Source organism: Nycticebus coucang, chromosome 13 (genome assembly GCF_027406575.1).
Source record: "Nycticebus coucang isolate mNycCou1 chromosome 13, mNycCou1.pri, whole genome shotgun sequence".
Lineage (NCBI taxonomy): Eukaryota > Metazoa > Chordata > Mammalia > Primates > Lorisidae > Nycticebus > Nycticebus coucang.
This window is the reverse complement of record NC_069792.1, coordinates 67,182,621-67,198,522: the sequence shown is the minus strand read 5'-3', so window position 1 is coordinate 67,198,522 and position 15,902 is coordinate 67,182,621. Positions and strand designations below refer to the sequence as shown.

General features: G+C 32.7%; 1 protein-coding gene across 2 annotated transcripts in view; it reads left to right on the top strand.

Moving 5' to 3' along the window:
* The window catches only part of LRP12 (LDL receptor related protein 12), a 74,028-nt gene that overhangs the window by 45,768 nt on the left and 12,358 nt on the right, over positions 1-15,902 (top strand). For both annotated transcript variants that reach the window (XM_053559395.1, XM_053559394.1), the window contains one exon: positions 9,959-10,094. In XM_053559395.1, coding sequence (XP_053415370.1) covers positions 9,959-10,094 — 136 coding nt within the window. The remainder of the gene's footprint in view (positions 1-9,958; positions 10,095-15,902) is intronic.

The following is a 15,902-nucleotide window of genomic DNA, read 5'->3' as shown; positions in this document are numbered from 1 at the left end:
AGTAAGAGCTCAATAAATGTTAGCTAATTTTATAATATTATCAACTGCCCATGGATCTAGAGGCTTGAATGCAGGCCTCGCTTTGATGATATTCATAAGCCTTGGACTTATGAGCCGTAAACTTCTGACTGGCAGCAGACGTCTCATCCTCAGCATCGTGCACTGTACTTAGCCTTTAAGTTTCAAACTGCTACTGTTTCTACATTAAGAGTGAGCCAGTGGGTATCTGATTTTCATGCTAATCGTAGAACTACATGTTGTAATTCTTCCATGTTTCGGTGCCTTTCATTATTTGAATAAGACAATATTTTCCATGCATTGCATGATTCACTTGTTCACCTTCAGAATCATTCTTTCAGCCCATCTGGTCATTGAAGAGACACCATTTACGTACTAATTTTATTTTGGAGAAGGTGGTGTTTTTTAGGCATGTTTATTTTCATTGAAATCTTTCTAGTTTTCAACCCTTGGAATTGCTTCCATGCTCATCAGTCATATTGAAATTAATAATATTAATGAGACATTCTATACAGTACTCTGACATTCTATACAGTACTCTGAGATGACCAAATAATAGTGACCACTGTTAATTATAATTGTATCCTTTCCTTTACTCATGAACAAAGTGAACATGATTTTGCTCCGTAGTGGATTTTCATAAAATATAATTTTGTAAAAAGAAGGGCTTCTGTGTTTGCTTTTTTAGCTTATCTCTGCCTCCCCAGTTTCTCTTCCCACAAAAGCCTTTATAAAATATTTGGATCACATCACTTCTTTTTGTAGTAAGTCTACCTTGGCTTCGCTAGTATCTATGCAATTGGGTCATTAAATTCTTCTAACTAGTTTGGAGTGTCCTTTTTATGCTGATTCCATCTACTTCTGTTCTCTAAAAGAAATCCTTTGTTCATAGTGGTATAGCCTTCCCTGTTCTATACTTGTACAATACAGGCTTTTGGTGGGCTTTTGTTTCTGTTTGATAATAATCAGATATTTAACTTTACATGTGACACTTTCCGTAAAATTACTTTAGATACATATTATTTAGTATATAACTGTTAATATGTTTCCTGAGTTCACTTAATAAACATACATCATTGTTACAAAACTATGATTTCCAAGACAGCTTGAATTCTCTTTACTTCTTTTGTGCCCTTCATATGTGTCTTATAAAGTTAGGTGATCAGTGAACAAAGCTGATTTTCACTTGTATTTCATGTTTGTGATTTATTAAATTCAAAGGCACAAAGATTTCATGTCACTTTTAGCCTCAGCTCCATTAAGCATCAACTCTTGTAAGTTTTGAAAAGAAATTCAGTTCTTCATCTGTGGAACAGGAAATTACACTTTTTTTTTCTTTTATAAGTGGTTGAGCTCTAATTATAAATATCTTTGCCGGGTTCTTTTCTTTCCAGGCTTTAAAAACCATGAAATCTCAAATTGCAGGGCAGTTTATTTAACATTATTTTGAAGTGATCCTTTCCTCTGCAATTTTTTAAATTAGTGCTTTAAGGATAGGGAGTATGATGTATTAATCTAGTTTTAAAGCCATAGTTCTGTGCTTTTCTGTGGGATTATTAAAATAGTATCAAAATAAACATGAGGTCTTGAATGTTTCTCAGTAAGTTACTTCTCTGTTGTTCCTAAACTGTAAACAAAATTAATTTATTTTAAACCATGAAACTGATATCATAATTGTATTATGAACTTCATCAGAGAACCTGTATCTATTCATTCTTTAGTTAATTCTTCCTTTCTCAGTTGGCAGCATATATGACAAGTCAAAAACAATATGTATTTAATTAGCCTTTTAGTGTAGCTTAACCACTAGCATTAAATAATGTCATTATGTTTTATTTTTTGTTTCAGACATGTACAGTAGGTCTACTACAATTTAAATAGACGTTTGTGGACTGGTCAGATAACCTAACTACTATGTATTCCTCAAAGAAGATGCTGTCCAGGTTTAAAGGTTGCTATCTTTTGAATGAACATCTAGAATCTTTTTAATTTGGGGATTTCTGTTTCTAGAATTATGCGAAACTTTAAGTAGAGGTGTGTATCATCATCATCATCATCCAGAATACATGAACATTTGTTAATATCTAAAGCTACTGCCCAAAGTAGATTAAATGGATGACTTTTGTAGATGTTTGGGTGTTCCAAGAACAAAATATTAGTATTCCAAATTAAGAGATAGTATTAAGGAAGCAAAACAAACTGAGAGTAAAAATAAAATCATTTCTGCCCCAGCACAATATATGTGTTCCTGGAAAACCTCACATTTTGCAAAATCACATGCTAAAATAACAGTTTGGGAGGAAAGTAGTCAGACTTGGTGGTTTATGCCTGTAATCCCAGCTACTAGGGAGGTTGAGATGAGAGGATCATTTGAGTCCCAGAGTTTAAGGCTGCAATTAACTATGATCATGGCATTGCACTCTGCCTGGGTGAAAAAGCAAAAGTCCATGTCTTTAACCAAATAAAAATAAAAATTGAAATGTTGGGCCAGAGCACTTACAACTAAGTAACTTTGTAGATATAGCCCTGACAAATAAAATATCAGTCCAAACACAGCATAGTCGAATTATCTGTGGACATTTGTGATTAGAATCAGTCTATATTCTTCAATCATGCGCTCAGGTTCTTCCCCCTTAAAAATGTTTGCATCTAACAGACACCAATGTAATGAAAACTAAAAATATACTGCAGTCATGTCCTTCATCAATTAAAGTGTGATTTTGTTTCGTTTTCATAGTGGTGCCATGCCTTCACGTTTCCATGTGCATGTGTAGCTTCCCAAGATAGTTTATTATGGAAGAAAGCCAGGAAGTTCTTTAAGCCAGAAAAGTAACTATTTTTTTGCAATAAAGGAGGGTTCTTCTACAGGGTTTTTCTGTGCATTTTTTAAAACTGTGAAACCTTCTACCTCTGATTATTTCAAATCATTAGCATGCTGGGAATAAAATCTTAAATTATTTGGCATTGTACTCACACGATTCCTCTATTTGCCAATTACATATAAACTAATTCTTAAGAATTAACCAGACCATAGCTCGAATAATTATGTATAAGCAATAGAAAAGACATGAGTAGAATAAATGTAGATAAAAGGTCAAGATTAATGTATCCTAAATTGGGAGTATATTTAAAATCTCTTAAGATGAGATTCAGAACAGCAAAACCACGTGGACATCTTGGTTTGAAACAAAAAGATTCATTCCCTAAAGGAAGGTTTTGTAAATATGTATCCCAACTCCATCCTTAATCTGGATTTTACTCATGTCAGAAGATATAATTTCTCACTGTTTTCAGAGCATAATGGTGCCTAGCACTTAATGAACAATCACTGCCTTCTTTCCCACGTAGCCCAGACACAGCTGTGGTAGGTCTCAGGCATTACTACTGACTGCTCTGATTTGGTGTATCATGTGGTGTTACTTATTGACAGTTTACTACGTAGTATATAACCCAAGCAATTTACTATGTCCTTTACCAAAATAATTGTATTTAGTCCTTGCAACATTCTATATGCTAGATCATTTTAATCCCCTTTTACAAGGGAAGAAATGTACAGTTAAGTTTTATCAAATTCATTGCTATAATAAGCCACTTCAAATCTTTTTAAAAGGTATGATGATGTTAAGTGAATAACAAAAAATGAAATTATAGTTGATGGTAGGTGTAGGAGGCGAAGTGTTGTGACGAATTGAGAGTGGGAAAGCACTGAAATAACGAAAAATTAGAGGACTCAGAGGATGCCAGTTAGAAGATTGGGGCAGATGTGTAGGAGATGAAACAGGCTTTGCTTCCCTAAGAATGTGATGGGACAGGCTCAGTTTCTGACTTTGAAATTTCCAGTTTTAATTGTTGTGAGGCCTATCTTTATTTCCTGTCCTTGTAAATCCTCGTGATTGCCTGTGATATTCTTAAGGTAAATTTCTTTTTTACTCTAGTGCCTTCCATTAGCCAAATGATGCCTAAGACAATGTAGATTCAGAAAGTAGGATAAATAGAGGGATTTGGGAAACACTCAGTTCTGATCATGTTGAATTTGAGATAAGAAAGTTCTTGGGGCACTTAACTATGCAAAGCCTGTGGGTTAGAGATTTTAAGCTCATGACTTATAGATCACAGTTGAAATTGTTGGAGTAGAGGAGATCTTCCATTGAGCGTGGAAAGAGCAGAGGGCTTAGGAATGAGCTGTGAAACCAGTAAATCAGGGGCTGGCTAAGCAAGGGGAGGTTCTAGTACTAGAGAACTAACACAGAACAGTCAGAGTTAGGAGGAGAGCCAGAGAAGTGACAACCACAAAGTCAAGGCAATATATTATCAAGAATAAAAGACAGACAAGTGTCAAGTGCTCCAGAAAGATCAAGTATCTTGGAGCCTGAGGGTCCCTTGGATTTGTCAGTAGTGTCAGTAATGGCCTTTGCTTGCTAGCAGGTTTCTTATGGGAGTGAGCTATAAATTAGAATTCTGCTCTGGGAGGCCGAGGTGGGTGGATTGCCTGAGTTCGTAGGTTCAAGACCAGCCTAAGCAAAAGCAAGACCCCCACCTCTATAAATAGCCAGGCATTCTGGCAGGCACCTGTAGTCCCAGCTACTTGAGAAGCTGAGGCAAGAAAATCTCTTGAGCCCAAGAGTTTGAGGCTGCTGTGAGCTATGATTCCATAGCACTCTACCAAGGGCGACAAAGTGAGACTTTGTCTTAAGGGAAAAAAAGAAAAAAATTGGAATTCTTATTTCAGTGAGTAAAAAAGATAATGCAAAGTAGAAAATGAAAAATTTGTCAGGGCATTATGATGAGCTATCAGAAATAAAATAGAAGGCTGGGTATACTGGCTCATGCCTGTTATCCTAGCATTCTAGGAGGCTGAGGCAGGTAGATTGCCTGAGCGTTCAGTTTGAGACCAGCTTGAGCAAGAGCAAGACCAAGACCCTGTCCCTAAAAATAGACAGTGTGTGGCAGGCACCTGTAGTCCCAGCTACTTGGGAGGCTGAGGCAAGAGAATCACTTGAGCCCAAGAGTTTGAGGTTGCTGTGAGCTATGTTGCAATGGCACTCTACTGAGGGCGACAAAATAAGACTGTCTCAAAAAAAAAAAAAAATAGAAATACATCGTGATGATGGGGGGAAGAAGTGCATGATTAAGGGCTGAAGTAGGGCTCAGAGATCAAATAATAGAGCCTTCTTTTAAAACACAAGGAAACTAATACCCAAAAATGTTTAGTAGTGTACACTGTGCCAAAGCTAGTAAGTGGCAGATAGAATAGATAGTACCTAGATCGTCTGATTCCAGACCTACCTGTAATTATAGGCAAACTCATAATTCAAAAGGGTGGGAAAAAAATTGTTTTAATAGTTGTTCTTGGCATTTGAAATTTATTCTTTCTTAGACATAGAGGGGAATAAGTCATGGTTATGTTAAAGTATATTTATATCTACATCCAAATGTATTCTACATGAAGAAGAAATGTGTTGGTAAAAAAGCTACGGCTATATCTGGAACAAAATTCTAAATTCAATCATGTTGCAAATGTGCAAAACTAAATCAAGGGAGAAACTTTATCGCACTATGGTTTTGTTTTTGATTAGAGAGAATCATTAGTACTTTAAAATAATATTTTAAAAAGTACGTATTGAATGAGAAATGTAACTACTGAATTTTAAAGCCATCATTCTCATTTATGGGTGGTATGTCTTATCTTCGGGCAGTGGTATGAAAATAAAATATTAACAAAATTTATTTTTGAATATTATAGCAGCATTTTACTTCAGTTTTTGGTATAAGAGCACCACCTATGGGTTTCTCATGTATTTGGAATTTTTTTCTTAAAACCTAATAAAACAAAAACCTAATAAAATTCTTTCTAGTTTTTGCCTGTAATTAATCTATCCATTTATTTAAAAGTTAGCACTTTTCTGCTTTGTCAAAAATTGCCCCCATCTAGTTTTTGGCTGTATCTCACTGCTATTAAATCAGCTAATGGTTTTGAATACTTATATGCTAGTACAGTATTATATTAGTAATTCTAAGTTAAATATAGTTTAACTCAAAGTTGTATTATTTAATGTAGATGAATCTTTTAATGAACATTTTTCTATATTCTGGAGAATGGGTAATGACTATTTTTGCCTTTTTATTTGTATGTTTATTTATATTTTCATGAACTTAAGAATTTCTTTAGCATGTTACTTCAGAATGCTTTGGTAAGAGATAGTGAAAAAGAAGAACTTGTAAATGACTTAGGGTGTCTTTTCGTTAAATTGTTGTGATGGTGACTCAGAGAAAAGTAGAAGCAAAACTTTGGCACTTTTTTATTAATAAGCTCTTAAAATTATATTTGGATAAATTTAGTCTTTTTCTAAAATATCATTATAATTAAAATTTTTTGAAAGGGAAATGTACTTCTGTTGTAACTTAATGGAATACTAGCAGCAAAAAAAAAAAATTGAAAGCTTGTCTGTGGCTGGGTAATGAGATGAATGCTGAGCTCTTGATGTATCTGTCATTTTTATGGTATGAGTTTCTGTGTTTTGAAAGTAATTCAAAACAAGATCCCTTGCAGTGCACCCTAACTCTAGGGTAGATCAGTTTTAAGCATGAACATTTTTCTGTAGTAAAACATACTTTTAAATCCTTGAATATATGTTTTCTTTAGGGAATATGTTGCTCTATAGAAATGAGAATTTGGGTGATGCCAGTGGCTCAAGGAGTGGGGCACTAGCCCCGGATACCAGAGGTAGTGGGTTCAGGCCTGGCCCCGGCCAAAACTGAAGAAAAAAAAAAGGAAAGAAATGAAAATTGACTTTAAGAAATATAATTTGCTTTATTTTGATCATTATGAATAAAGTGTTTAAATTACATAATATACTTTGTAATGTTCTTAACCTAAATTGAACAGACTATAACCTCATTTACCAAAAAAAAAAAAAATTACTAAGAGCAATGGCACCCTTCTAGTCATACCTATTCAGGAGACTGAGTCAGGAGGATCACTTGAGTCCAGAAGTCCAAGGCTATGCTGCACTATGGTCACACCTGTGAATAATGAATAGCCACTATATTCCATCCTGAGCAGTGTAGCAAGGCTTTATTTCTTAAATTTAAAAAGGGGTCATTTTTAGAGTTGTAATAGAGATGTGTGGTTATCTTTTAGGTTACCTTATATTTAAACTATAACCAAACTTAAAAAGCTGGATGTATGTCATACCATTTTGACACTCAGTTATTCACTTAACAACTCTTTTAAATAGGCATGTATATTAATTAATTTATTAATTATTGTGATATTATAGGATAGTCTTGCCTTTTAGAAGAAAGGCAATAATCTATGTATTTTGAGCTCGTGTTTTTTGAGTTCAATACATAGATTTTATTGTTTTTCTGAAAATTGCCATATCACTTCCAATAACTGTCTATGTACCTCTGGCCGCTGCTCTCTCCACTTGTTATTTGCTGCTTCTAATCTGCTGTTACTTTAAAAATCAAGTAATCTAATTTGTTAAAATTGTATTAAACAAGAGGTTCTAGGATTTAGAATTCTACTGAAGGCTTAAACATTCATTGTATGTTTAATTGGGGGAGAATAAATTGTCAAATTATCAGGTGAATTTTGGATAATTTTAACTATGTTACAATGAGAGTTCAAGATACAGAAGAATAATCCAGGGAAGTGTTGGTATTAGTTTCAATTTATTCTATATGCATAAAGCTTTTCTTCTCTGATATTCAGATATCTAATCACACAGTTATTTTAATCACCAAATATTTCAAGACTTTACTTTTAAATAATTTAAGAATCATTCATGATCCTATAATAAAGTTTGGAAGTATTAATGGAATAAATAAAGAACTACTTTGCAGTACTTTTGAATGTTTTCCCGTCTTTATTGAATCATCCACTAACTTCTTAATACAAATTATAATGCACCATTATAGTATTATGTTTATTTAAAGTAGAGTAAAAGCTATGTAATACTCCTATGGATCTAAACAAAGTAGTATGGCCTTCAGACATGAAAAAAAGCTCATCATCTTTATTCATCAGAGAAATGCAAATCAAAACTACTTTGAGTTATCATCTAACTCCAGTAAGAGTAGCCCACATAACAAAATCCCAAAACTACAGATGTTGGCGTGGATGTGGAGAAAAGGGAAACACTTCTGCACTGCTGGTGGGAATGCAAGCTAATACATTCCTTTAAAAAGAAGTTTGAAGTACACTTAGGGAACTAAAAGTAGACCTGCCATTTGATCCTGCAATTCCTCTCGTAGATATAAATTCAGATAACCAAAAATAATTTTATAACAAAGATATATGCACCAGAATGTTTATTGCAGCCCAATTCATAGTTGCCAAGTCATGGAAGAAGCCCAAGTGCCCATCAACCCATGAATGGATTAATAAATTGTGGTATATGTATACCACGGAATACTATGCAGCCATAAAAAAGATGGAGACTTTATCTCTTTTATGTTTACATAGATGGAGCTGGAACATATTCTTCTTAGTAAAGTATCTCAAAAATGAAAGAAAAAATATCCAGTGTACTCAGTACTATTATGAAACCAATATATAATCACCCACAGTTTCATAGAAAGATAAAACACAACTATAGACCAGAACGAAGTAGGGAAAAGGAGTGGGGGGGCGGGCAGAGGAAAGGTAATTAGTGGGACCTCACCTATGGTGCATGTTCCAAGGGTACATGTCAAATCTGTTAGGAGTAGAGTATAAATGTCTTAACACAACAAATAAGTGCGGTGGAGGCTATGTTAACCAGTTTGATATAAGCATTCCAATTATATGTAAAATCACATTATACCCCATAAATGCATTAATGTACTCAGTTATGATTTAATAAAAAATGTTAAGAGTATAAAATAAAATAAGTAGTTGAGTAAATATTGGAAAGGCATTTTAAAATAAAATAAATTTAAAAAGATGAGCTTTGAAAAAGGACAAATGCATGGATGGATGAATTGATCTCTATGGTTAAGCAGGTAGTCCTGACTCTTGTAGTGTTATTTATTGATCCAATTTGAAAATTGCATTACCTGCCCCAAATGCGTACAGTAGTCCCTCCTTATCCATGGGGATAGGGTCTAAAACTCCCAGTGAATGCCTGAAACTGCAGATAATACCAAACCTGGTGGCTATCAAATTCAGTGCCTTTTCTCTCTTAACTAAGCACTTAACATGCACTGTGGCCATAATATTTGTAATTTGGGATGTGATAGCACAACTAACATAAATTTCTTTTTCCTTCACTATTTCATGAATAGAAAGTCATTCTTATTGTAGATTATAATGCAGCCTCAGCATATGATTTTTTTCCCTTTGTTATTGAGAACTTTTACCTAAATGAAATATTTTCTGGTTTCTCTTTGAAATATTCAAGTTGTCAACATCACTGCTCTTGCTCTTTGAGGCTATTATGCAATAAAATAAGGGTTACTTGAACATAAACACTTCAATACTATGACAGTTGCTATGATGACCAGGGTGGCTACTAAATGACTAATGGGTGGGTAGCACGTACTGTGCAGATATGCTTCTATTACAAAAGGACGGGACACAGCAAGATGGAGAGAGAATTCTTCAGTATTCAGAATGGTGGGTAGTCCAAAACTTGATGAATTTGTATTTTCTGGAATTTTCCACTTAATATTTTCGAACCTCTGTTGACCTCAGGTAACTGAAACTGTAGAAAGTGAAACCTCAGATAAGGGGAGCTACTATACTTAATTAGGATAAAGTACTTTGTCTAAACAGGAGGAAATTGAAATATCTCATTAGAATAGTGACTTTTTAAGGTTGACGCTACCATTATTTTATTGTCTGTTATGTGATATCTAAAGTTTTTTTTTTTTTTTAAAACACTGATTTACCTAGTAGTACTATGTCTAAAATAAAAATAATTAGCTAATATTGCTTTGGCTATCTGTCTTTCAGCTTGTGGAGAGACTCCAGAGCAAATTCGAGCACCAAGTGGTATAATCACAAGCCCAGGCTGGCCTTCTGAATATCCTGCCAAAATCAACTGTAGCTGGTTCATAAGGGCAAACCCAGGGGAAATTATTACTATAAGGTAATCCTTATATTACATAATTTTTTTATAAAATACAAATTCAGTTTTCAACATCACTAAACATGCAGTAATATAAAAAGAGTTTTTCAGAATATGTACTATAATAAATTATAGCAATCAGTATCTTTAGAATAAGAATAATGGCCCATCTGGCATGTATTTTCAGTATTTTCTGATGATACTAATATATTTGCAATGAGCCATCTATATTCTTCTCAGCTACTTTTTAGCAAAAGGTGCACATTGTATGAGCATCAGTCTTGGGCAGTGGGACAAATAAATAAATAAAACTCACTAATCCACTTGGAGATCTAACCCCATAGCTTTGGTCTCAGTAGTAGAGCCTTCTTAACTGAGTTAAAACATGATTCCAGGTGCATGGCTGTGTATGTGTGTATAAAACTTGAAATAAGCAGATAATGTTATATCTAGAAAAATCTTCTTTTTAATAACTTGAAAGCAGAAGAACATTTATTAGGAATATAAAATGAAAGGCATTCCTAGGGGAAACAACTTGGGATAAATGTGATATAAATAAGGTAGGTTAAGATTAAATTTTAAAACATTTAGTGAAGTACTTGCAGATAAGAACAATGTGGAAATAAGATACTGAAGAGAAAATATTGAGAACTAGATATTGGTTTCTTAGGAAATTATACCAAGGCCATTAGAAAAAATGTTTACTAATAGGGGAAAAAATAACATACCTGAACAAAGAACTGCAATTGGAAGCGAGACAAATAAGACTGCCATTCCCATCACAAAGACAGTGCAGTACAGAGGAATCTTCAACATCCTTTGATGTGTAACATTTTATGGGTAGGAATCATGGAATTTTAGATTTGGAAGGGACTTTGGAGATTATATATAGACTCAACTTCCTTCATTTGTGAAACTTACTAAATGTGAAATATAATTGTCTTAACACAATAATTAAGAAAATACTATGAAGGCTATGTTAACCAGTTTGATGAAAATATTTAAAATTGTATATAAAACCAGCACATTGTACCCTATGATTACATTCATTTTCACAGCTATGATTCAATTTTAAAAAATTATTTGAAAAAAAGTAATAAATAAAATGAGGCTTATAAATTCAGCCTTCTTTTTCTGTCTTTTTAAAAAGTATTTATCATTTAATGAGGGAACGAGTCTATCTTAAGAATCATAATTGTTGTCTGTCCCCTTTTTTTTATGGAGACCATGAACAGGGGCATATGGTGTGTTTTCTTTTTAGTACCTGTGCCCTAGGCTATATCTTCTGGAACCCAAGAGCTTAACATATCTGGAAACTGTTAATCTCTTCCATGAAAAGTTTGATTCTCTTACCTGATTGATTGGTAGGATGCACCATTGGGGTTTATCTTTCTGCAACAGTATCAGTGTTAGAATTTAAACAATATGCCTTTTTTCTATTATTTGTAATAATAGAAATAGAATTTATATCTTTTAACCTAAAAAGTAAACTTGCAACTTACAAGCTTAGTTATATAAAACTTGGAAATTTTTGCCAGCACAGAAGAGGTTACATGGAATACAGCTATCTGGTTTCGGTCATGTGTTGCTTCCTTGAGATTTCACAAAGTAAAATACACTAAAAACCAAGCATAATACTAAAATGCAGAAAAAAATTAAGGTAAGCCCTATATCGAAGGGGAGATTTCCTAAATTCTAGAAGGAGGTAGTGAATTTGGATTTACACAGATCAAAAGGTGATTTTAGAAATTATCCTTGTTCTTTACTAAAGTCATTATGGTAATACCAAAACTTTGCATGTACATAAAGACCAGTTTTATGTGTGGTCTTTGACACAAAAATCTTAAATACATGATCAAAAAGATTACATGCAATAATTAAATGAAGCTCTTTTAGACATATTAGGAAATAATTTATCATGTTAATAAACCAAAAAGAATATGATTATCTAGAGTACACAAATGCTTTGAAGTGTTTGAGTAAAAAGGAAATCAGCATTTATTCCTGAATGTAATACAAAATTAAAATTCTTAGTAAAAATTCTTGGTAAAATTAAAGACATGGCTTTTAAAAATCTAGATAGAAGGGGGAAACTAAAATTATAGAATATAAATAATTCTAAGAGCTCTCTTTGTAAAGTTGGCTAAAGATGAAATGAAGTCATTTTAATTCCTTTCTCTCCTTTGACCAAAATCAACAAAGGCCACCTTATCCCTGGGAAATAGAGGGTCAAATCCTAACATGCTGATTTAAAGACAAGGACTAGGTTCAGACAGTTTTGCTGAAGAAAGGAGACTGAAAAACACTTCAATTAACCACTGCCAGAACTGATAAGGGCTAAGAGCTTAGATAGATGAAAGGACATTTAAGAGTGATTCTGGAATGGTGAGCCAGGTATGGGAACGCAAAAATGGAAAGGAAGAAAGGAGAGAGAGAACACAAAAACTCCTACACAAATTGGAACACAAATTTACTGCAAACTTTTTAAGATTTATTATGTCAGGGGTTCTTTCTTAACGTTTTTTATATCATGGACGTTGGGTAGTCTGGTGAAACTTACATATTCTTTCTCAAAATAATGTTTTTAAATTCATAAAATAAAATAACATTACAAAGGGAACTCAAGGTATAGCTTTCACATTTTTAAATATCTGTAATATAGTAATATATGCTTATCTGTTAACATATTAACAAGATCAAGTGATGGTTCTAATAACTACTATAATTTCAAAGAAATTTAAGTACAAGTATTAGTGGCAGGTACTATAAATAATATCATAGTTTATTGTTTATAAGTGAAGGAATTGCTAAGTTTTTAGTGAGAGGTTAGTGAAAATAAAGTTGTAAATTGTTTTCACTCAATTTGAGAATTTGAGAGAATAGAAACACTGACTACTCTTACTTGGCCTTTCTTAGGGGAAAGAATGTGCTTTGGTATTTAAATTAAAATACCAAAAGATAACCACTGATAAAAATAGAAATAAAATCAAGCATTTAGTAAAGGAAAAGAAACCTTATAACAAAAATTATTCAAAGAACGACAGGAAAGGAGAAAAATGAGAACTCTTCTCCCCAAAAGAAAAGGCTGTCAAATACTGAGCTTGTTGGTTGTTTGGTTTGTATGACCCTGCTGTAGGAGGCTTTTATACATAAACAAAATCTAAAAGAGGGATAGGAAAAGGCTACTTCGGAGAATACTGATCAAGAGAAAGCTATAGAAAGTATAGAAAGATTGACATCAGATATAATTGAACTTAAGACAAAATATTCATAACAAATGGGATAACAATGTGGTAATCTACCAGGAAGATGTAATAGTAATTAATTTCATATACCTAATAGCATACACTAAAATTCATGCAAAGCAAAATGTGGAGAATTACCCAATAAGTTTGACTAATCCACAATCTTAATGGGAGAGTTTTAGTGCACCTTTAACGTTTATAAATTTTTTTCAACAGAGACTATACATTATTTTCAAAGACATGTGGAACATTACTGATTATGTATTAAATCACAAAGGAATTCCTAATACATCTCAGAGACTCTGCCATTCAGACTGTGTTTTCTTACCACAGTGCAATTAAAATAAAAAAAATCTATAAAAATCTGTTATGTTTGGAAACATATTCCTAAATAACACTGATTAAAGAAGAAATCATAGTAGGACTAAATATCTTTAATCACAGGGAAATTCTTACATATTAAAACTGTTTGAAGGCACTGAAAGAGTACTTAGAGAAAAATTTACAGCATTAATGCATTGTTTTAAAAATTAGTAACAGAAAATAAAGCATTCAACTCAAGAGTTTAGCAAACTATATGTTAAATTTTAAAGTAGAAATAAAGATAAGATCAGGAAAGTAAACAATAAAGTTCAATAAAACAAAAACTGGCTTTCTGAAAAACTAGGGGAAATAGACAAGCTCAAGACTGGAGAAAAAAGAGGAATGATAAATGAAATTAAAATGAGCAAGAAGTGTCTATAATAGAAATTTTAAAAGAATATTAATTCTTTTAAAAAGTGTCTATAAAGAAACTTTAAAAGAATATTATAAACAGCTTTATTTATGTTAATACTTTTATAATTAGATGAAATAGATTATCTTCTAGAAAATGTATATCATCAAAATCGACTCAAGTATTGGAAAACTGATTAATTCAATAAACACTTAAGAAATGGAATCAGCATGCAAAATAAAACTCTAGATTTAGATAATTTATAGGCAAATTTTACCAAATGAATAGAAAAGTAATTTTCTTAATCCTGATAAAGGATATCTGTTAAAAATTTTACAAAGCAAACTTAATGTCAAAGTCAGTTACAGCACCAAGGACCAAGACAAGGCTGTGTGCTTACACTGTTTATACTCAAAGGCCCTCGTTGATGCAAAAGATAGAAATCAGTGATATTAAAAAAAGGGAAGACAAAACTTTTATTTGATAGTAGTATATTTGTTTTAAGTCATGTAAAGCAAATTTAAAGATCACAGATGAGGGGAAATCTTTAAATTCTATGAAAGTACTGTGTACAGCTTTGTAGTAATAAAATTTTTTATCAAGATAAAAATGAATAATTTCTAAGAAAATATAAATGTTAGAAAATCCTAATTACACCAAAAAAAACATGAAATCCAAAATAGAGTAATGGTAAATCTCTGGTCAACCTAATTAACAACATATTTTTTAAAAATCAAATGTCTCATTTTGCTAGAGGTACGGATACTTTGATGTGTATCCTCAATGGAATTGTGAGTTAGTAGAAATATGTTTTGTCATTGTCTGTCAAATTTAAAGAGGAATTGTGTCTTTTGACCTACGCAATTCTACTTCTAGAAAAGTCCTAGAAATATTTTCTCATACATAAAAGAGAGAAACACATGTAGGGATTCTTTAAAGCAGCAGTTCTCAACTTGTGCGTCGCAACCCACAGGAACTGTATCAAAGGGCCGTGGCATTAGGAAAGTTGACAACCCCTGCTTTAAAGCATTGTTCATAATTGTGAAAAGTTGGGAACAAATTATTGATTGGCTTTTGTTATTCCAGATATTTAAATAAGTATTCTGGTGTAATAGTCCTTGGGTAATTAACTTCATTAGTTTGAGGCAATGGCAAGAAAATAAAGTCAGATCTTCACTTGTTGGCGAGATGTGTTCAGATATTGCAAAACTATATTTTGGTTTCTTTTTTCATAAGTAGTGACAGATTTTGTATGTACTTTTATTTATTTGATGTTTTTGCCCTATGCTTACGCCCATATTTTATTAACTACAAGATAATGTTTGGCTATAAAGTGATTTATGTAAAAGAGTATTCTCAAACTAAGGTAATTTTCCCTGAAAATGGTAGATTTTTGTTTGTTTATTTCAAATCATTTTACTTTGCTCAGATTTCTGCTATTTGCCCTCCTAAAAATATAAGCTATAAATTTTTCATTAAGTAAGCTGATGAATCAATCCAATTTAAGAGAAGGCTAACTTTGTTTGTGTATACTTCAGTTCACCAGACTGTGGAGTGGTGATTCTGATTTAAACACAGCACAATTGAGATGTTCTGAATTAGAAAGTGGTCCTTTCTAATAAACACACTCAGGACAGAAAGGAAAAAGTACCAACTGTCACCTGTTTTTTAGCATTATTTTGGAATCTAGCATTACTTATGAAGAAGTTTTAGAATCTGGGGAAGAGATGAGGAACATAGAGGCAGTATTATTATTTAGTAATGATATGGGGTCATATGCCTGGGAAACCCAGGAGAATCAATGAATGTGGATGCTTGTGAGAATGTCCTCAGTTACATTGTATTATGAATTTTTTCTAAAATTGCTTT